This window comes from Sorghum bicolor, chromosome 3 (genome assembly GCF_000003195.3).
Source record: "Sorghum bicolor cultivar BTx623 chromosome 3, Sorghum_bicolor_NCBIv3, whole genome shotgun sequence".
NCBI classification, from domain to species: domain Eukaryota; kingdom Viridiplantae; phylum Streptophyta; class Magnoliopsida; order Poales; family Poaceae; genus Sorghum; species Sorghum bicolor.
In genome coordinates, this window is record NC_012872.2 from 3,048,034 (window position 1) to 3,070,079 (window position 22,046).

Sequence of the window (22,046 nt, forward strand, 5' to 3'; positions counted from 1 at the left end):
TGGTTATTCTTATTATATAGACTATTTTAGAATTTGTATAATAAAAAAGTAGGCTCCAATAGGTGTGCTATTTGGTTTTGTAAAATACAAAGTTGACTATCGGTGATCATTTATAACCAACCACTGACACTGGCTATAAAATAGCAAGACTATTGTATACTTCTTCTTCTTTTTTAGAAGTTTTTATTTTACAAAATGGCTAAATAATGAAAGCTATTAATTTTAGCCAAGCTTTTAAAGTTGCTCTTAGTATTTATGCACTGGCGAGTTATTTTTGTGCAATTCCGTCAAGCACAGGATTACCGCGTGGCGATTTTTTTTTTTTGGGGGGGGGGGGGGGGGGGGGTTGGATATGTTAGCATTTATGCAGTGGAGAGTTAGTATTTTTGTTATCTCCGTATATCACATCGTTGCCGCGTGGCAAATTTTGAATATCGCAGCATTTGTAATTTTGTATAGTTGAAGTTATTTTGCGTACCTGCTTGATCCTTATACCAACGCAATCTGCATGGTGATTTGTGGTTATCTCAGCGTTTAAGTGGCGGCGAGATATTTTGCTTATCTTGGTATTACCACAGCATGGTAGACAGCACTTCCAAATGGTAGTTTTGGATACCCGAGGATCTAGGCCTGTTTAGTTTTCGTTCAAAAACTTTTTATCCTATTTCATCAAATATTTAGACGTATATATAGAATATTAAATATAGATAAAAAAACTAATTACACTGTTTAAATAGAAAGTGTGTTACGAATTTTTTAACCTTAATTAGTCCATAATTACTGTATTAATGCACTTGTGCTAATGATAGATTAATTAGTCTTCATAAATTTGTCTTGCGGTTTCGAGACGAGTTACTCCCTCCATAAAATCGTTTAGGACAATGACACGGTTTCTAAAACCTAACTTTGACTCCTTGTTTTTATAAAAAAGTGGTGTATATATATAAAGTATTTTTCAAGACAATTCTATTCATATGATTTCACATTTTCAAACTCAATAATTTAAAAGTTATTCATGATTTATAATCTCAATGTTTGACTCAAGCTTTGTCAAAAACGTCTCTCTTTATGGGTATGGACGGAGTATGTAATTAGTTTTTTAATTAGTACCTAAACGGTTTTTTTCGATATCCCATGAAACATCCGATGTAGTACCTTAAAAAAATTTTTAACCACGAACTAAACAAAGAGTACAAATCTTTTGTGTTGTGGCAAATTTATCTGTGTATCACGAGCTAAGCATGACCCGATTAGTTATTTCTTTGGAACTTGTCCACCGCGACCACCGAGATTCAAATACTCAACATGATCAAGTGTACACTTCTTTATTTATTCTAAAATGGCACCTTTTCCCTGATATATATTTTCTTGAGAGCGAGGGGTCTATGGATGCGGGTGCTCACATTTTTATATTTTATAGGTTTATTATAAATTTAAACAGTGTTATTCTTTCACTATTAGACAATATGTCCCTTGACAACGGGACGCTTGTGGATTTAGGAATATGCTAACCTAGTTTTAAAGAGACACGTGTAGATATATAGTTATTCTAGGATTCAACAATGTCATTCATTCGCTAGTGGATGATGTGCCCCTCGATAGCGACACACCCATAGATCTCAAGATCTGTCAGCAGTCTTTTTATTATGAGCTGCTCTCGTCTAGGCGACTTCATCAATATTGAGAGATGAAGCTTATAGTCTTTTAAAGTGCTTATATATGGTGGCAACCTTGCGGCCTACCACCCCCTTCCTCCCCTAACTTGTTGAATTATAGATGAGGAAACCAATGTACTATGCAAGGTCTCGGTGGTCGCCGCTCTACTATATTTCAATTGTGCCTGGACTTGTGTCCACAAGTGTCGTTACTTGTTGTGACATCACGCTAAAGAAACATCTCTTAGCATAGTGTGAGTAAAAACTAGAGTAAGACATAAGGGGAGTGGGCATGAGACACCACGACCAATTCAGATCTTTCACTCTTTTCGAAGTACTCTCTATCTGTCTTGTAATATACTCCCTTTCTCCCAAATCATAAGTCATTGTAACTTTATAGAAAAGTCAAAGCATCTTTAAGTTTGACTAAATTTATATAATAAAATAATAACATTTATGATACTAAATAAGTATTGTTAGATTTTTCATCAATTATATTTTTATATAGTATATATACCTAGTTAATATACTAAATCTTTATGTTTTTATCTATAATTTTGATTAAACTTGCTCTCAAAAAAGTTGGAATGACTAGAAAATATACAAGACTTCCAATCGGCCCATTTTGGTATTTTGAGTGGTTCTCGGCCCATGCTTATGGGCTTGAATTTGCTCAACTGATTGGAAAGAAAAAAAGAAGATTGGAGGTGCGGGGCCACTTGTACCTTGTACGCCGCCGCCGTTGCATTCCTTTCCCGCGCCATCTCCACCGTCCATTGCCCATCCACAGTTCCACACCACGCCGCCGCAGCCAGGCACTCTCCATGGCTGCCCACGCCGTCACCCCGCTCACCATCTGCCGCCTCCGCCGCGGCGTCCCCCTCCACCACAGCCGCCGCCTCCTCGCCGTGGCCGCCGCAGCGCCGGAAGCGCCTGCGCCTCCCCCCGCGATATCCCAGTCGCCGCCGTCCCCGGTTCCGCCCCGCAAGGGCTACTTCCCGAAGCGCGGCGAGACCGTCGAGCTCACCTGCGAGGCGCTCGCCTTCAAGGGTAAGGGCGTCTGCAAGGTCGCGGGCTCCACCTTCGTCCTGCTCTGCGATGGCGCGCTCCCCGGCGAGCGCCTCGTCGCCCGCGTCAGCCGCCTCCGCCGCGGCGCCTTCGCCGAGGCCGCCAAGCTCAGGACCCTCGAGCCGCACCACGACGCCGTCGAGGCGCCCTGCCCCCTCGCTGCTGATTGCGGTGGCTGCAAGACCCAGACTCTCGCGTACGCCGCGCAGATCCGTCACAAGCATCTCCAGGTTCGCGATTTGCTCGTGAACTTTGGCAAGTTTGATCCCAAGCGCATGGAGAGCTCGGAACCGGATGCGATCCTCAAACCCATCGTGCCGTGCGACGAGATATTCCGATACAGGAACAAGGTGAGGTTTAACTGCGGGGTTTATGTTGGGTCGGTTTTTGGTGTTTTGAATGCTAATAATGTTCACGTCATTTCGTGTTTTCGTTGTTGCAGATGGAGTTCTCGTTTGGGACCAAGAGATGGGTGCAAAAGGAGTTGAAGGGCAAGGATGAGGAGGTGGGGGTGAAGCAGGAAACGAATGAAACTGATGGATATGCGCTTGGACTGCACGCACCAGGATTCTTTGACAAGGTGCTACATGTGCAGAAATGTTTTCTGCAGAGTGAACCAGCAGATAAGGTGATGAATTAGTTAATTGTGATGTGGAGTTTCCTTTTGTTAGAAAAACTATGAATGTTCGTCAGTTTGTGTTTAGTGTTGTGAGTTCTGGCATTCCATAGGGTAATGTTTGAACAGGGTTCCTTAGGCAGTCTATGCAATCAACATAATTTATGGAGTTGCGGATTGGTGTTAAACATTACATCAGTGAATTATGCATTGTACATTTGTACTTGATAATCTGCTAGGAGAGTTTTGCTTATGTGCAGAGACATATTGTTTATACCTGGTTGTTGTGTTCTAATCTTTCTGGACTAGAAGTGTGGAACCATATGGCTTGGAGGTTATGTCAAAGATAGGTTGTTTATTAAACAACATTGTGTTGCTTATGTTAATCGGGTTGGTTGATTGTTACTTGGTGATCATTTTACTTGATTGTTGATTGGTGGGTGAATAGCACATAGTTTTTTTTATTGTTTGATTAACAATATGGGATGCTGAATTGATTAGTTGCTAATGTCCATAGGTTCTTGCAGTTGTTCAAGAAACCTGGATGGATCCTGCCGTAGGCCTCACACCTTATGATGTCCATAAGCATGTTGGGTTTCTCAAGCATCTTATGATAAGAACCGGAAGGTATGGCATCCCATCTTGTTGTTTTCACATGTTCTACAGTGATGTCAGCTGGTTGAAGCTTGAATATAGTTTATTGTATTTTTTTATTTTTCTTCATTGTGTTACGTGTCTGACACCTTCTATTCCGTGACACCTTCTATTCCGTGCACGCCGTTATGCCATTTTTATGCATAGTACATTCTAATTGCTAGAAGCCTAGAATCTAACTATAAAAAATGCCATTAAACAAATATTATAACATTGTAAGTTGAATTCAGAAGATGTGCTTTTACAATTGCATGTTTCCATCGTGAACTCTGTTCCAAAAGGCGGTCCCCTAGGCTCTTGGCGAGGCAGCACTATAACCTAAGTTGTTTTCTCCCCTAGGGTGCTTAGGACTTTATACAAGTATGAGAATGGGATAAACTAGAGATGAGGAATACCAAACTATGGTCATGGAACTTATGGTTGTAAGACAATGTCAAATCCTTTGTTATATACCAAATATCTTTTATTTGCCATGGCATCACTACCCACATTTGAACATTGCAAGACAACCACATATTCTCACCTTGCTCCTAGCCGGAGCTTGACCATTTGACTAGAGCGCTTTGTAAAACATTGGTCATTGCAATAATGCGGTTTGATATTTAAACAGTTAATCAGTTTAGTGGTTTCGCTTTGTTACCTGCTTGATAGTATATTTCGGTCTAGGAAGATGTTCTGACTACATTTTTTTTTTAAAAAAAACTCAAGTAATGTTGATAAGGGAATAATGGATGTTGGTATTTCCATGTAAACTACCATCGTTCCTTTTGTTGTCCATTGATCAATCATTTTGTGTGATGAGTTCCTTTAAAGATTCCATTTTATTTGTTTTTTTCCCAGAAACGTCAGCACTGGAACTCCAGAAGTAATGGTCAATTTTGTGACGCCATGTTATAAACCAGATCTATTGATGCCTCTTGTTGACAAAATCACAAAAATACCTGAAGTGGTATGTAATTGGTGCCTTTTTGTTCTGAACTATATAATGATGAGAAGATTCTTAAGCTACTTGCTTTTGCGATGATGGATATTATATAATCCACAAACAGCTCTTTTGTGTAAGGACTGTTCTAGCTTTTGTGCCAATTAAAGGTCTGTTTGGAAGTGAAGGATTGATCTAGGAGTTTTAAGATCGTTCAAGTTTGTAGCGAGTCCTAGGGATTTGGATTGCAAAACTACCTTACCAAACAGGTTTTAAATAGTTTGATTTCCACATTTTGGCCATTTAGGGCTCCAGTATTGATATTCCTATACTGCTATTGTAGGTCAGCATCATAAATAATGTGAACTCATCTGTTGGCAATACATCTGTCGGTGAACAAGAATATACCTTGTACGGGAAGCCAAACATTACAGAGATGTTGAGAGGACTTACGTTCCAGATATCTGCAAACTCCTTTTTTCAGACTAATACAAAGCAGGTTTGTTTTTGTTGAATGATGAATTGAGATTTTATTGCATTTTTTTCTTGTCACCACTGCACCATTCCATCATTGTAAGAACTAAAGAAAGCTTTAAGTTAAATATGAACTGTATAAGCATATAAATGAGCTTGTATGCTTGTATATAGATGAGAAAGACATGTAAAAAGCAGAAATTTGAATGTTGAAATGAATTCCCTTCCTGGCATTTAATGATCTGAGCACCCCTCCCCCTATGACTTCTTTTAGGCTGATGTTCTTTACAAGCTTATTGAAGACTCTGCTGGGCTTAAAGGCGATGGCTCTGAAATTGTTCTTGACTTGTTTTGTGGAACTGGAACCATTGGTTTGACCCTTGCCAGAAGGTAGTTTTTTCTTCTTCTGGGTGTACATATTCTGTGACAGATATTACTGGTTATGATAGTATAATTGCTTTCTTGGTTAACATAAACCATTTTGCTATTACAACAAACCATTTTATGGCAACCATTTTTTAGTATACAGTTTTCTGCTTGGCTCAGGGCAAAGCATGTTTATGGATATGAAGTTGTCCCTGAGGCCATTGCAGATGCACGAAAGAATGCCAAGTTGAATGGTATCGATAATGCAACATTTGTTCAAGGGGATCTCAATAAAATCAATGAATCATTCGGGAAGGAATTTCCAAAGCCTGACATCATCATTTCAGGTTTGTATGGTTCATATAATGCTACTGTTCTTTGGCATTCAAATTTTATTATGTCATGATGTTCCCTAGAAAAATTGTTTGAGAGCGACAGTTCTTTCTAAATCTGCCTTAATTTAGTATTTAAATTTGCTACTTACAGGCAAACAGCTTTGGTATGCAACCTGATGAGTATTACACTTACCCAACTGACAACAATGAATTGTACAGATCCTAATCGACCCGGGATGCATATGAAGTTAATCAAGTGGCTGTTAGAAGTTAAAGCTCCTCGAATAGTGTATGTCTCCTGTAATCCAGCTACTTGTGCTCGGGATTTGGACTACCTATGTCACGGCGTGGTATGTTTTGTCCTACTATTGGAATCTAACCGATACCTTTTGATGTTTTCGCTGTCTTGCGATACTTAGTTGCTGCTTCAATAATTTGACTGCAGGAGGAGAAAGATTTGAGAGGATTCTATGACCTGAAGAGTGTAATTCCTGTGGATATGTTTCCTCATACTCCTCATATCGAGTGTGTCTGCTTATTGGAGCTGCGTTGATTTTCAGTTTTGGTCAGGTAAACCCACTGGAAGGTTTTCCACTGCATTGCATTTTGGCTTCATATTTCATGACAACAATGTTACTTATATTTTATGCCTCTTATTAACAATCTGTTCCGTGTTTCAGAAATTGTTCATATGTCCTGAAAATGAGAGAACTTGTTTGTGGCATGAATAGCATGGTGAGATTTTTGATCTGATACTTTTTGTTGCTACTAGGTACACTAAAACGATTCCTCATGACTGAGGAACTCTTGTATCTTTTTTCTGGACTGGCAGTTGAGAACTGGACTTAACATCGGGAAGTACTGGACAATTGATCTGATTTCTGAGGACCCCACCCTGCCTTGGGTTTTATTGGAACACTTTTGACGACTATGCAGTTTTTCTGAAAAGGATTCTTTCATCAGCTACCATGTATCAAGCAGCACCGAAGAAGTTTAGTTTGCTACAGAGCGCCCAGGATCAGAGTGTACGGCTGACCCTTCACTGGATGGCCATCAACAGAAAACAACAGTTGGACTTCCCTTGTGTTCTACAGAGAAGTGTCTGCAAAGGCAGGATGTTTTTTTTTTCTTTTCATGAAGAATACATAGAAAATACAGTGTGTGTGTGTGGGGGGGGGGGGGGGGGGGGTATCAAGAAAAGGCTTGAGTTGTTGCAAGATGCGACCAATACGTTTTTGTTGTGTTTTGCGTTAATAGCTAAGCAACATCCCCCAGACCTTTCATCCAACAAACATGTCAAATGGACCTGCTGTATCATTGGTCCTCGTGGCAGAAGTTGCGGCTATTGCTTCGCGTTGGGTGCTAAAATTATCTCTGTGCTGCATCTTGGTGGTATCAGTTTCACATGTGACAATGAGACCCTTGTCCGCATGTTGTGACTTGTCACGCTTCGGATTCTCAAGCCTCTTATGACAGTCAGCACAGCAACAGGAAAATGCAAAATCAGATCTTTAATATTCATATATGAGGCATAACATCATTACATCACTGCCCATTCGCTAGCCATTCAGGCTAGAATCTTTTCCAGTAGTTCTCCTGTTTTCAGTTGCTCCAACCTTGAGCATATGAACTTCTGCCCTGTTTTTATCTAATCCAGACTGTAAATTGGGAGCTTTGTTGAGCCGCTTTGATTCTTCATGTAAGAGAATACATATTGCTGGTGCCAGTTATTTTGCGTGTGCATTGTTCGAACATTAGGGTTGTTATTAAGCCTTGGCAATTTTTCTAAAAATGGTGGCCTGGAGCACTGGGACTGCGGACTCATGCCTTTGGAATTAGGATTTTCATAGAAACTGTGTTAGAATTATACAGGAATCATTTTATTTATTTATTTATTTTGAAAGCGTAGATTCATGAAATTTTTTCTGCATTCTATAAAGGACCTAAGGACTAGGACGAATTCGAAGGGTGTGTATCTTCGAATTGAGGCCTTGTTTACTTCCACCCAAAAACACAAAATTTTTCAAGATTTCCCGTCACATCGAATCTTTAAACGCATGCATGGAGTATTAAATATAAACGAAAATAAAAGATAATTGCACAATTTGGTCGAAATTGACGAGACGAATCTTTTGAGCCTAGTTAGTCCATGGTTGGATAATAATTACCACAAACAAACGAAAGTGCTACAGTGTCACGAAATTTTTCACTTCGGGAACTAAACAAGGCCTGAGACGTCAGTCCCCATGAACTTGGGCTGGGCTTGGGCTTCCCATTCAATTCCAACCGCTTGCGGAGACACTCTACACTCGCACGCTGCATCCACAGAATCCACCTCCACATGTCGGCCTCCGGCGACCCCCTGGATGCCCTCCCGGCGGCGGTCCTCGCCGACGTCCTGGGCCGCGTCGCCGACGCCGGCGACATCGCGGCTTGCCGCCTCGCCTCGCGGGCGCTCCTCGCCGCGTCCTACCTCTGCCCCCGCGTCCGCCTCTGCGCCGCCGACTGCGCCCGCCGCCGGTGCGAGGGCGGGGGCGGTTTCCCCGCGTTCTGCGCGACGACTGCGAACCTCGCCTCGCTTCTCGGGCCTCACCTCCGGTCCCTGTCGCTCGACACGGCCGATGGGCAGGGTTCCCCCGATGACGCGATGTGGGTGGAGGAGGGGGAGTTCGACGAGGCCGACGACCTGCACCTCACCAGCGGCGAGGCCGTGGCGGCGTGGGCGGCTACCTCCACGGCAGCGGTTCTCCGGGAGCTTGAGATCGCTGACTACTGGCCGCAGGCGTGCTGGCGGAAGGCGGAGGCGCTCCCACTCATCTCACACTACTGTATGCGATCTCTTTTTAAAGAGATTTACTTCTGCTTATATTAAAAACCATACGAGTTCTACAAATACTACTGTATGCCAGGTTTCACTCTGATTGCTGTTTGATTGCGTTTGATGTGTCTGCCATCGGTGCCATGTTTGATTGATCTAAAACGCCGGCACACCATTATTCCCTTACCAATCTATGACACAGTAGTGGTACAATGTGAACGAACAGTAACTGCGTTTTTGTGTAGGCATTTGATGGTTAGTTCATAATCATATCAAGCAGTTTACTAATCACTATAATTTAGGTATTTTTTTTCGGAAAAACTATAATTTAGGTATTGCATAACACAAGGTTCCCTAATGATTTTGTAGGATATAAGCTCAATAGAACCAGGTTTTTAGCCTTTTTTTTTGGTTTTGATGAGACATCACATCAAATTGTACTAACTTGCAGCTAGATTGAGTATATATAGGTTTTAGTTGTGATGATGATCAAATAATCCAATTAAGTTTTTCATATTTTAGGAGTTTATAGGTATTATTTGGCCAGAACATATATTGTATGTGCTACGAAAAGTATGCCTGCTATAGTTTTGGAGAAATATTTTAGTCACTTATGTGATTTCCTCTCGTTATCCATGCTAGCCGGAAGACATTAATATTTCCATGCTCAACACCTACACCCTCCAGATTGCAGGTACTTAACATTTTGGGCAGGGTTAGACTCAAACGTTTAAAACTTCGATTATAAATAACTTTTAAAGTATTTGTAAGCTTGGAGACCATATTCATTGAGTTGCCTTGGAAAGCACTTCCATAGAAGCATAATTGCTCTCTAGGTTGTTGAAAATTGCTAATAAATGAGGATAAATTGACCTAATCATGCTCTTGCCTTAGAACATGGCACCTTGCTCTGTAGATTGGTTGGTTGGCTGTTCTTTTGCTATGCTATCAGATAGTCTAATTTTTTTTGTTATGTTTAGCTTCTGGTTGTTTATACTGATGTCTGTACCTAATATCCCTCTCTCTAGCTTAGTCGTGTAATGTGCACTTTGAGAAATGGGGGAAATTCAGGATTTGCTGCTCGGTGCTTCATTGTCATGTTGATCCAGGGTGGTTAGGTAATGTATGGCAAATTTTGAATGCAGACAGGCAAATCCTACATTTTCTCAAAGATTAGATAATATGTTTGGTTACAGCCATATAGACATTGAACTCAAGACTTGATGTGAATTCTTGCTAATGAAGTAAATATTTTCTGGCACTTTTGTTAAATACGCTCATATTTATCATGTTCATGATGAAGAAGCCAACCATTATACTCTGTTTAACTCTCGATGTCTTGCTGATTAATCTTGCCTGCAATGATCTGGTTCTACACAGGTCAAAATCTCGTCAAGTTGGGACTTAAAAATGCATGGCTTTCTGTTGAGGGGCTCAAGAAAATGCCAAATCTGACTCATCTGACGCTTGAGTTCATTAGGTTGGATGATGAAGATCTCAACCAATTGAATGAGTGCTTCCCTTGCCTTCACACTCTTAATCTTATAGGAGTCGGAGGGCTCAAGGACCCTAAGATTGACCTTCTTCATCTAAAGGCTTGCCGCTGGGAGGTATCAAATGTCCCACGGTCTTTGGTTGTCCGTGCGCCAGACTTGGTTTTTCTGGAGTTGAAATGTATCCGACCAGATACACTCATTTTGGATACTCCGTCCTTGTCTACTCTGAAACTGACCATTGATAAACTTGGTGCAAATGTCCGAGTTGATGGTCTTCTGCGTTTGACAAATCTTCACATAGAATCACTGGATTTTAGTTCCCTTTTTCTAGTATTCATAGACAATCGAGGTATCAGGACATTGGAGCTTGAGCTACCTGAGTTTGCAAGTCAATATGAACTTCTTGAAGCAGTGAACCCAGATTATCTTCTGAAAATGCTTGCCAGCATTAGTGAAGTCAAGCTGGCTCCGAGATTCTCATGTGAACTGAAACTATGTCTCGCCCTATGCAAAGGTAGTCAGTTTGGAAGTTGCCTGAAGAAGCTCCTAATTCATGTGCCGCAACCAGGGAGCTGTTCTCATCTCTTGCCCTTGTTTGAGATTTGTGCACCTTTGTGTGAGGTGACTGTCCTTTTCCACACTGAATCAGCTGATGCTGTCCGTCAAGGTGCAATCTCAATTTGTATGCAAAACTTTCCAGATATCAGATGGCAGTGGGGTACCTGGCAGTAGTAATCCTGTCTATATATGCTTATAGGCAAGTTTGAGTTACATAACTAAACTATCTGCGTGACTGATAATTTGTACTTTTGTTAACATAGCAGCCCCTTCTACACAATTGGGAGCTGGCTTGTTTGCTGACATACACTGTGCACTAACATTGTAAGGAGCAAATTACCTGGTTGTGTCTCTGTTTCATCTATACTATATTACTATATTTTGTGTTTCTCCATCATTTCTTTAAATATTCTACTTGTTGAAAATTGTACCTGCATCTTGCTATTACCTGCTACTAATTGTGACGTGACGTTCTTTGCTCGTGCACATGGAACAGCATGGAGATTAATCGATCATTAATCATGTGAGGTTTGCTTTATAGCAACCAGCCTAGCAAAATCATTCGTTTGAACCTCCATTCCTTCTCAACAGTTGTACACTGTGTACTGTATACTCTGTGTCAGCTGACGTGCACATGCCAAACCCGGTCTGCCAAATAATCCTCCGAAAACACAAGCAGGAGGCGCCGAATGGGATCTAACCTCTCAAGGGACGATGCCTACCCATCTAAGTTCCCATCTGGCACCAAGTTTGTCGGATCCAAATGCCAAATTCTCTCATGAGCAGAGGCACCAGCTGCACCGGCAGAAGCTGGGGCAGGAGCAGCTGCAGCAGCAGCCGCATCGCCACCACGGGCACCGGCAGCACCAGGAGCAGTCGAACCAGCAGCAGCCGCAGCAACAGCAGCCGGTGTCGCTCCTCCGCCGCTCCTCCTCCGTCGTCATCTCCATGAAGGCCGACACGGGGGGCTCGAGCTGCGGCGGCGGCGGCTGCTCGCGCTCGCGCTCCTTCTCCAGCGGCTGGTACAGCGCGGTGTTGGCGAGGTCCTTCTTCCTCGGCGACGTCTCCGCCAGTCTGCATGCAGGTGATGGCTTTATTGCATGGTCATTGCGGACAAGACAAGATCAAGACTCAAGACTCAAGAGGGGCGATCATGGCGTAGTGCGGCGTCGCGTACATTGGGAACGCGAAGGAGAAGTTGCTGGAGCTGCTTCCGGAGCCGCTCTCGTGCTGCCGGAACACGGCGGCTCTCTTGGCGTTGCCGTACCCGTCGCTGCCCGGCGCCGCGAACTCCCTGGACTCGGCCGCGTCCCCGGGCTCCGCCCCCTCCTCGAGGGACGGCAGCTTGGAGTCCGCCGCCTCCGCCATGGCCTCGTCGTAGTAGAAGTCGAAGTGCGACCTGCTGCCGGGGTACATGTCGCTGGCGCCCTGGATGCTGAAGAGCGACTCGTTGGACGCCATGCTCCACTCGGCCTGCGACACCGACGTCCTGTGCTGGAACACGGACGCCGGGATCCTCCCCGGGTCGAACCCGCTGGGCCCGGCTGCCCCCGCCCCCGCCGCTCCGAGGTTGGCCGGCGAGACCGTCTGGACCTGCGGCGGCGCCTCCGTCGGCGCGGCACCGTCCGACGACGCGAACGAGTCGTCGACGACCGGAGGCGGCGGCGGCTCCGACCACGTCGCCCAGTCGTCTTGCTTGGCCTCCACGCTGTGCACGGTCGCGGCGGGAGCGCCCTCCGGCATCGTGCAGTCCGCCGCAGGCTTGGCCTCGGCGTCGTGTACGTCGGGTCCGGTTCGTTCGTCCTCCGCCGTCGCCGAGTGGACTGCTTTGGCTTCCGCGCCGTGTCCGTCCTCCGGCAGCGGCGCCGCCATCGGGTTGACGAGCTCGACGACGTCGATGTCGCACGGGATATCGTCAGCGGACGAGGAGGACGAGGAGGAGGAGGAGGAGGAAGACGCGGTCGACTTCCTGCCCGGCTCGAGTTCGGTGGCCTCCTCCTGTGTCTCGTCCGGCGCTGCCATCTCCTCCGACGGTGTTGCCGCCCTGGCATTGTCCCATAACGTCGTGCCCGGAGAGAAGGGCGGCGACGTCGGCGACCCGGGCTGGGGCTCCATGACCACGTCCTGCAGCAGCCATGGCACGTTTCTCAGATATGTAATAATCACCCGTATCAACCAATCTCTTGATGTTTTACAGCCATGGTGATCATGAGAAAGAAAGAAATGGATGGATCATCAGCGAGCGAGCGAGCGAGCGATCGGCAATGCAATCCTTTGCTCGCCTGAAGAACAGGAGGAGCCCCAACACGAGGGGTGCGCGCGCGGGGGACGGGGACGACGGGGCTGCCTGCGACTGCGACTGCGACGAGGGACGACCGGGGCTGCGCGCAGCCGCTGCAGCTAAGGACGGCACCGCCGTTTTGGCGGTCGGTGCGACCCGTGCGTGCGAGGGAGGACACGCTAGCTATTTTTGGTTCGAAATCGACTCGTGTCGCTGCGAATCATTACGGCGCGACGAGGCCGGGGAAGCCACGAAACGGAAACCATGCATCCTGGCTGGCTCCGGCCAAATCCAGGATGTCTCTGGCAGCCTACTTCCATGTTGCACGCTGGCAGCTACCCGAGACGCAGAGCACCTCTGCCGTCGCCTGCAGATGATAAGTTGATAAGATGGTAGCAGCATCGATTGTTCATGCATTGCAGCATGTCATCATGCAGGCGAACTAACATTCAGAGAGTGGTTCGTCACATCCTCAGATCACTCTCACAGTCACAGAGTCTGAGTTCCTTTCATTCTGAACTAGTACAACTAAAACCCCAAGAACAGCTTCCTTTCCTGATCCCTAAACCACTTAATTAGGAGTGGGTTTTGGAAACTGTTGGAGATGCTTTAGGTCACCATAGCCTCTCGTTGATAAAAGAGAGGTTTGAAGATTTTCTCAGCCAGTATAATTGAGCTCTCTCCTTAAAATGTCTTGGGAGATATCATACTCCTACTTGATTCTTATTCTTCTCTATCAGACTCTATCTTGTGTAAAAAATACAGAATTGTTCTCAAGATCGGTGTCTTGCATCCTCAAGGATTTCTCACAATGGGAGCCGGCTTTCCCTAGTCAGATTCCAGCATCGATATATACCAAGAATTGTGAAGAATACATGAATAATTAGACAGAATCCAGAATCAATCAATATACCAAATCACCGATAATGAAAAACATGAGCCATATATTACAGGCTACAATTTTGGTTGGAGAACCGCAAAGGAAAATGAATGAAGATCATCCAGACGAAAGGAAAATAACAGAACACAGCACTGCAGCATTCAGCTAATTTCCGATCCAAAAATGAAAATGCTGATGATAAGATGGTAATAGCATCGATTGTTTATGCACTGCAGCATGTCATCATGCAGGCGAACTGACATGCAGAGAGATAACTAGCACAACTAATAAAAAAACCCCCAAGAACTTCCTTTTTGATCCTTAAACCACTTGGTTCCCCATAATAAAAATGGTAAAAAGATCATCTTTTCATTCAAAAAAAAAAGATCATCTTGATCCAACACTACAGTCTACTACTGCTAATGAAACAGCTAAAAGAGAAAAAGGCCAGATTTTATATCATACTGATCTAGAGCCTCCATGTCTTCGTCTTCCATCCCTCTTGCAATGAATCCTGATCGGTGCGTCCATCGCCATCAACCCCAGTAACCGCCATCGACTGCATCTGACTCCCACTCCTCACCGGCCGTAGAATCGCTGCCGTCGTCGGGGTCAGACTCGTACTCATCGTCGCTCGCCATGTCACGGCGGATGTGCTCGCCGAGGCAGCGCGAGAGGAAGGCGTCCACGCACGCGTAGCGCACCTGCCCCCTGGACAGCCTCGGCCCGTCCCACGTGCTGGTGCTGATCCGCCTCGACTTCTCCACACCGCCGCGGACGATCCCCAGTAGCCTGTCCGCCATCTCCGCCATGGACGCGTTGCCCATGCCGGCCGCGCCTTGGAGCTCCAGCGTCGATCCAAGCTCCAGCCCGTGGTGCGCGCGCAGCTTCCGGCAGTCGGACGCCACGCCGTAGACCGCGAACGTGATGCGGGCGTCAGCCAAGAACCGGCGCAGGATCTTGGGCACCACGCCGCCAGCCCGCGCGATCTGGTAGATGAGGCAGCGGTTACCAGAACAGAGCTGCAGCGTCCCCGGCCGCGGCTCGGCGCCGCCGGGGAGTTTGCGGAAGGGCGGCGTCCACTGCACGCCCAGGCCGACCGTGAGACCGGCGGCGGAGTGAAGGTTCTGCCTTTGGCGCCACAAAGTCGTGTACAGCCATCGGCGCACGACCCCCGGGCGCGCGGTCACCGTGGTCACCACATGGTAGCCGCCAACGTGCAGGGTGCGACTCGGCACGGCGCTGTTGCGGCCGCGGGCAGCCATGGCGCCTGGTAGGGCCAGGTCCCAGGTGACTTGGGCAACAGATGGGAGGAGGCAAGGAAGATGGGAGTAGAGGTTTACTGGGGAGCGTTTTGAGGTTCATTTACAACTGAGGCGTGGTCATGGGTTTATAGTTATAGGCAAGACAATTCCGGCGTTTTTTTTTCCACATTGATATAGTACAACAAGATGCCTGAAATCAAGGATTGATAGAAGGATCTAGAAGAAGAGAAAGGTGATGTATAGTGCTGGTTTTCTGAATGGTTGGATTTAAGATCTAATGGCTACTATTAAGCCTGAAAAAAAAAATTCAAAATCAGGTATTTGAGAAATAGCACCTCCCTTTCTTTTCTTTTTTTCTTATATTACATAATTAACTTAGCTTCTGAGAAACCGTTCAAAAAAAATATAAAACCTAGATTTAAACCAAATCAAATTTTCTTAAGTTTAATTAATTTATAGAAAATAATATCAGTATTTGCTTCTTCACAAACAAATTTACTATGCAAATATATTTTTGAAATTAATTTAATGATACTTATTTGATATCGTAAATGTTAGTACCATTTTGTATGTATTTGATCCAATTTAAAGTTGCTTAATAACTTCTTAATAAGGGAAATTATATATATTTTAGAATGGAAGGAGTATGGAGTTTCTACTCTGATCTAAGCTTTACCAGTGTCTCCTTATTCATCCACTCAGCTAAAGCTAAACAGTGTACCATGCTGGCATCCTCCTTCTCTTGACTTTGTCTTTTTCTTTGAACAAGTATGTCAAGGTCTACAAAAAATCGATACTTACCTAGTAAATCGCATGAGTTAGATTAGACGGATTATTTTAAATTGCCATTTTGTTTCAGCTCCTCAAACCTCCCACAACAATCCTAAAAAAGAAGAGAAAATCCCCTAACTTTAAGGGACTACGAACCTCCCCATCCAAAAAGCATGTCCTTGCAAGAAGTCTGGAGAAGACGAAGCACCAAAAAAAAGAAAAAAAAAGGTGGCTTCTTATTTTATAAAATAGTTTTAACTTTATTGGATAGGTGGCTCCATAAGATGAGCCGGAGCCCTGCCAAATGAGCCTACGAACTTTTGTGAAAGTTGCAAATTTATCCCACCCATACCCATTTCCAATACAACAAAAGAATTTCAATGTGATACACTTAAGGTCTTGTTTGGATGTTGTCGGATTCACCTCAATCCACATATGTTGAAGTGGATTGGGGTGGAATTTAGTTTAAGTTCCACTCCAATCCACTCCAACGCATGTGGATTGATGCAAATCTGACTATATCAACAAAGGCCTAAATAAGATACGGGCCGTCAGACTTCAGAGTTTTAGGGTGGGCTATGGCCCTGTTTAGTTTGCCCCCTAGAATTTTTTCATCCATCCCTTCGAATCTTTGGACACATGTATGGAACATTAAATGTACATAAAAAATAAACTAATTACACAGTTTGGTTGAAAATCGCGAGACGAATCTTTTAAGCCTAGTTACTCCATGATTAGCCTTAAGTGCTACAGTAACCCACATGTGCTAATGACAGATTAATTATGCTTGATAGATTTGTCTTGCAGTTTCCTGACGAGCTATGTAATTTGTTTTTTTATTCGTTTCTAAAAACTCCTCCCGACATCCTTCCGACACATGCGATGTGAAACCCAAAAAAATTTTATCAGAATCTAAACAGGGCCTATGTCAAACGTTTGCTTTGGCTTTCGTTGGCTTCCTCTAGTTTGCCTGTGAGAGGATATTTGCCAGGTACACTCCAATTAACTACCCCATTACCTCCCTTAATCCCCAATTAAGTACCCCATTACCTCCACTAACCCTGGAATCATGCCCCCCTAACGCATGCATGCATTTTGCGAATCGTGAATTCGTGATGATAAACCGAAGTGCAAGTGCAAGTGCCATAGCCATGCCTAGTCAACCGTACGTAGCTTACCGTCAAGAGGGTGAAAAAATTTTAGATAAAGACAAGAAAGTGATATGCATACTGATGTGTGAGAACAGAGAAAGAAGACTTAACTGAACACAAAGCAAAGCTGGTAATCACAACTTTGCAATGTTGTTTATCTACCAGTAATTCAGCACACATACATACAACAATACTTTTTTTTTTCATAATAAATCAGTCAATATTATTTTCTGTCATGACTTGTCACTCAAACGAACAAGACGACATATAGTACTTTTAAAGGTACTGTACACAATTAAACGTGTCCGCTACACGTGACCAAAACGAACTACAGTAGTCTTGACTCTTGCAGTGCTATTGCGTGTGGGCCTGTCCTCTCCAAGTCCTCCAGTGATTTGTTCACTGAAACACTGAAAGCGAACAAATCAGACAATCTTTGTTCTTACCACCTCCGTCATAAAGGATGTAATTCCTATTTTGAATTGTGTCAAAGTTCTCTAATTTCAATTATTAAGTTCATAGATAACAATATTAATATTTATGACTCAAATAGGTCTCCTAGGAAAATAAATTTCAAGATTAATTTAATGATATATAGTAAGTTTTCTTTTGTGCATCTGGTGAAATTTAGAACTACTTTACTCCTAGAAAAAACGAGAGTATATTCCTCTCTGGAGCATTTCGCTTAGAAAAACAAAATTCGAGTCAGTTTCCTGAAATGTCAATCCCCATGTGTCCTGTATCAGGTCCTGTTCAAAAACAGATTGTTCTGAAGATCGGTGGCCCAGAGGTTTCTCAGTTTCTCACACGGGAAAGGAACAAACAGGTGCAAAGCAATTTAGGCCTTGTTTAGTTCCAAAATATTTTGCAAAATGGACACTGTAGCTTTTTCGTTTGTATTTGACAAATATTGTCCAATTATGGACTAACTAGGCTCAAAAGATTCGTCTCGTCAATTTCGACCAAACTGTGTAATTAGTTTTTATTTTTGTTTATATTTAACACTTCATGCATGTGTCTAAAGATTCGATGTGACGGGAAATCTGAAAAATTTTGCAAAATTTTTTGGGAACTAAACAAGGCCTTAAAGGAATCCAGAGCTTTCGCAGCGAGTCCGTAGGCACGTACTATCATTAGCTAGATTCTGATCGTGTTTGGTGAAAACTAAACGAAGAAAAGACATGAACCATACATAGGAGATTTGTTTTCCCCTGAAGAAGAACTTGCAAAAATAAACTGACAAACGACACGGGAGAAGAGCACACGAAAGGAAAATCACAGGAAACACAGCACTGCACCAATCAGCTCATCATTTCCGATCCAAAAAAACAATCTGCATGCTCATGGTAAGATGCCAGTTCCACCGATTGGTCATGCTCATGCAGGCAACCAAGCATCATGCATGCAGAGTCTCGTGACATCCTGAGCAGATCACTCTCTCACAGTTCCTTCCTGACTCAACTACAACTTTCTTTCCTGATCCCTAAAAACGACTTTAAACTCCCAAAAAGATCACCACCTTGGTGCACTGCTACAGTCTACTGTTAATGGAAACAGCTAAAAGAGAAAACAGAAGAGGCTAGATTAGCGATGATGCAGTAGCAGTCATTCGCCGGCCACCGATGGTGGACGATGCACTGCGCGCGCGCCGGCGGAGGGAGATGGAGCTCTTAGATGGACAGGTCCGGCCACCCCATGCTCCAGACCATGCCCTCGGGCAACGCCTGGGACACCGTGGGCTGCTGCTGCGGTGGCGGTGGCGGCAGAGCAGCGACAGAGCCAGGCGCGCGAGGCAGGGCCGCCGGCGCGAGCCCGCCCATCAGGAACCCGGCGGAGAAGTGGACACCGACGTCCGCCACCCCGGGCGCGATCAGCGAGGTGAAGCTGCCGCCGAAGTCGAGCAGCCGGCGGTCCGGGTCCGCGGCGGCGAGCGGCGACGCCAGGGCCGGCGCGGCGAACGACAGGAGGCCGCTGCCGCCGCCGCCGCCGTACGGGCGCAGCAGCGAGCCGCCGTGGAGCGCCGGCGGAGGCGGAGGCGACGCGGTCGCGGGCGCCGGCACGGTGACGTTGACGGGAGCTGGAGTGGAGCGCTTGCGGCGGCCGGTTGCGGGCGTGGCCTTGCGGGTGTTGCCGCCGACGGGGACGTTGCGGAGCGCGCCCCCGCGCGTCCAGTAGCGGCGGCACGTCTTGCAGAAGTAGCGCGGCTGGGAGAGGTTGTAGTTGTTGTAGTAGCAGAACTTGGTGTTGACGGACTCGCAGCGCGGGCACGGCAGGCCCTCCGGCTCCCGCCCACCGCCGCCTGTGGTGGTGACGGCCGCCATCAGAGCCCTCCCGTCCGGTACCTGGCCCGCCTCCATGGCAGCAGCGGAGCGAACCATCCCGTCCCTCTCCTGTTTGCTGTTGCTAGGTAGCCAAGATCGTCGTACAAGCAGTTGTTGGTGGATACTGTGGCAAGTGCAACTGTGCAGGGAGGGAGTGGGCCGGCGACAATGGATAGGCGAGGCAATTTGTAGGGGAGGCTGGAGGCGGGAGGAAGGGTGAGGAAGAAGACAAAGCGGAGACGGGTGCGTGTCTGATTGAGGGGCTGTTTGGTTGCTAGCCACAATTTGCCACATTTTACCTTAGTCAAGTTTGACCAAGTTGGCAAGTGTTTGGTTCACAATTAAGCTTAGGCATGATTCTTTTGGACTCCACATGTCATAGAGTTAAAAAGTGTGGCAAGATTCCTTTAGGCATGGCAAAGTGTGGCAACCAATTTGTTAGCCACACTTTTTGTGGCTTGCCACACTTGCCTAAAGTTAGTTGTGGTAGATTGTGGCTAGCAACCAAACATCCCCGTCTCCGTCTTGCAGGAAGAGAGGCAGGCAGAGGAGGGGGCACCCTGACCCTGACCCACCCTGGGGGGCATGGCAGTGGCAGGTGGCAGGGTTTGAATAGGGGTTTGATAGTTCTATTCCGGGGAAACGGACAAGGCGGCTGCAGGGGCAAAGGCCGCAGCTTTGTCTCCTCATGGGGGTTGCTCCCCCTCGCCGTTGCTGCCACCATCTGGCACTGTGCGTCTGTGCCCCTGTGCTGTGCGTCGTGGTGCCGTGCCGAGCGGTGCGGTGGACGCTGCGCTGCGCTGCGCTGGGCCTGGCCGTCCGTCCGTCCGTCTCCGGTCAAAGAGAGAGAGAGAGAGCAGTGCGGTGGCATCTGCACTTGTGCAGAACGATTTGCGGTGGGGGCTCCGGCCGGCAGGCAGATGCAGGAGCAGGACGACGGCGACGCACGGCCTGGCCGCTAGCTGTTGAGGCTTCAGAGTTCAGAGTTCGTGAGAGGCCTTCTAAAAATTTTTGCAAAATAAAAATAGTAACATTTTCGTTTGTATTTGACAAATATTGTCTAATTATGAACTAACTAGGCTCAAAAGATTCGTCTCATCAATTCCGACCAAACTGTGTAATTAGTTTTTATTTTTATCAATATTTAATACTCCATACATACGTCTAAAGATTCGATGTGATGGGGAATCTGAAAAATTTTGCAAAATTTTTAGAAACTAAACAAGGCCGACCGGACTGTTTGTGTTTGATTCCTAGGCCTTGTTTAGTTCCAAAAAGTTTTTGGAGTTCGGTACTGTATTACTTTCGTTTTTTTTGGCAAATATTGTCCAATTATGGACTAACTAGGATCAAAAGATTCGTCTCGTGATTTACACGTAAACTGTGCAATTAGTTTTTATTTTCGTCTATATTTAATGTTTCATGCATGTGTTGAAAGATTCGATGTGACGGAGAATCTTGAAAACTTTTTGGTTTTCGGGTGAACTAAGGCCTTGTTTAGTTCCCAAAAAATTTTGCAAAATTTTTCAGATTCTCCGTCACATCGAATCTTTAGACGCATGCATGAAGTATTAAATATAGATGAAAATAAAAACTAGTTACACAATTTGGTCGAAATTGACGAGACAAATCTTTTAAGCCTAGTTAGTCCATGATCGTACAATATTTATCAAATACAAACGAAAGTGCTACCGTGTCCATTTCCCAAAAATTTTTGGAACTAAACAAGGCCTAAACAAGGCCCTACCGTCCCCCTCCCCCAGGCTCATCTCTCTCTCTCTCTCATAGTCTCATCAACAGCTATAACAGGCATCTTGCTTACGTACTCCTAGCTGGCACATCACAGCCTCACATATAATGGGACAAAAAAAAGATTAGGGTTCTTTCGCTGCAAGTTCGCAACCGATAGGTTTGTTGTACACATCTTCTGTTTTGGTCTGAACGGAGTTGTTGTTGTGCTCATCGACTGGACTGGGCATCCTAGAACAGCTTACTGTAGATGGTCATGGGCCGGGAGTTGCGTTGCGTGCGATGCAACGCAACACCAACGCCAACTGCCTGTTTTCTTGAACGGAGTGACGACGGCGAACCTTACCCTGATCATCAGTGGTAGGAGCAGTCCATCTCGCAAGTGCATGCATTGTTGAGCAAACCACGACCACACCCTGTGTAGTGTAGTCTACTTGCCTTACGCCCGGCCTTGTTTACTTTCAAAAAAAATTTTAGTTTCCAAAATTTTTTGGTTTTGAATACTGTAATGTTTTTATTTTTATTTGACGAATATTATCCAATCATGGATTAACTAGACTCAAAAGATTTTTTTATGATTTACAAGCAAAATGTATAATTAGTTTTTATTTTTATCTATATTTAATATTTCATGTATGTGCCGCAAGATTCGATGTGACAGAAAAT

The 22,046-nt window shown here is 45.2% G+C and overlaps 5 protein-coding genes across 9 annotated transcripts; 2 read left to right on the forward strand and 3 right to left on the reverse strand.

Moving 5' to 3' along the window:
• Positions 2,418-7,839, forward strand: LOC8084349 (uncharacterized RNA methyltransferase BH0687). 4 transcript variants are annotated; one of them, XM_021455026.1, is made up of 11 exons: positions 2,424-3,073; positions 3,166-3,351; positions 3,857-3,966; positions 4,834-4,942; positions 5,259-5,414; positions 5,664-5,779; positions 5,912-6,102; positions 6,310-6,440; positions 6,536-6,660; positions 6,771-6,825; positions 6,923-7,839. In XM_021455026.1, exons 1-9 carry the CDS (start codon positions 2,480-2,482, stop codon positions 6,641-6,643), a joined length of 1,701 nt encoding a protein of 566 aa, XP_021310701.1. In that variant the 5' UTR covers positions 2,424-2,479; the 3' UTR covers positions 6,644-6,660; positions 6,771-6,825; positions 6,923-7,839. The 4 variants fall into 4 exon arrangements, with proteins under 4 accessions (XP_021310704.1, XP_021310701.1, XP_021310703.1 ...); XM_002454971.2 differs by having other exon boundaries at positions 2,425-3,073; positions 5,936-6,102; XM_021455028.1 differs by lacking the exon at positions 6,771-6,825 and having other exon boundaries at positions 6,863-7,839.
• On the forward strand, positions 8,273-11,354 carry LOC8082841 (F-box/LRR-repeat protein At4g29420). Of its 2 annotated transcripts, none has more exons than XM_021457412.1 (2): positions 8,273-8,918; positions 9,937-10,261. In XM_021457412.1, the coding sequence occupies exons 1-2, from the start codon at positions 8,432-8,434 to the stop codon at positions 9,939-9,941; spliced, it is 492 nt and encodes a 163-aa protein (XP_021313087.1). In that variant the 5' UTR covers positions 8,273-8,431; the 3' UTR covers positions 9,942-10,261. The 2 variants fall into 2 exon arrangements, with proteins under 2 accessions (XP_021313087.1, XP_021313086.1); XM_021457411.1 differs by lacking the exon at positions 9,937-10,261 and adding an exon at positions 10,289-11,354 and having other exon boundaries at positions 8,336-8,918.
• Positions 11,513-13,386, reverse strand: LOC8082842. The gene is made up of 3 exons (XM_002457147.2): positions 13,245-13,386; positions 12,140-13,086; positions 11,513-12,036 (listed from the first exon to the last, which is right to left on the reverse strand). Exons 2-3 carry the CDS (start codon positions 13,075-13,077, stop codon positions 11,739-11,741), a joined length of 1,236 nt encoding a protein of 411 aa, XP_002457192.1. The 5' UTR covers positions 13,078-13,086; positions 13,245-13,386; the 3' UTR covers positions 11,513-11,738.
• LOC8084350 (Werner Syndrome-like exonuclease) lies at positions 14,660-15,449 on the reverse strand. The gene has a single exon (XM_002457148.2). The coding sequence runs from the start codon at positions 15,386-15,388 to the stop codon at positions 14,660-14,662; it is 729 nt and encodes a 242-aa protein (XP_002457193.1). The 5' UTR covers positions 15,389-15,449.
• On the reverse strand, positions 18,604-20,122 carry LOC8084351 (dof zinc finger protein DOF3.4). The gene has a single exon (XM_002457149.2). It carries the CDS (start codon positions 19,923-19,925, stop codon positions 18,981-18,983), a length of 945 nt encoding a protein of 314 aa, XP_002457194.2. The 5' UTR covers positions 19,926-20,122; the 3' UTR covers positions 18,604-18,980.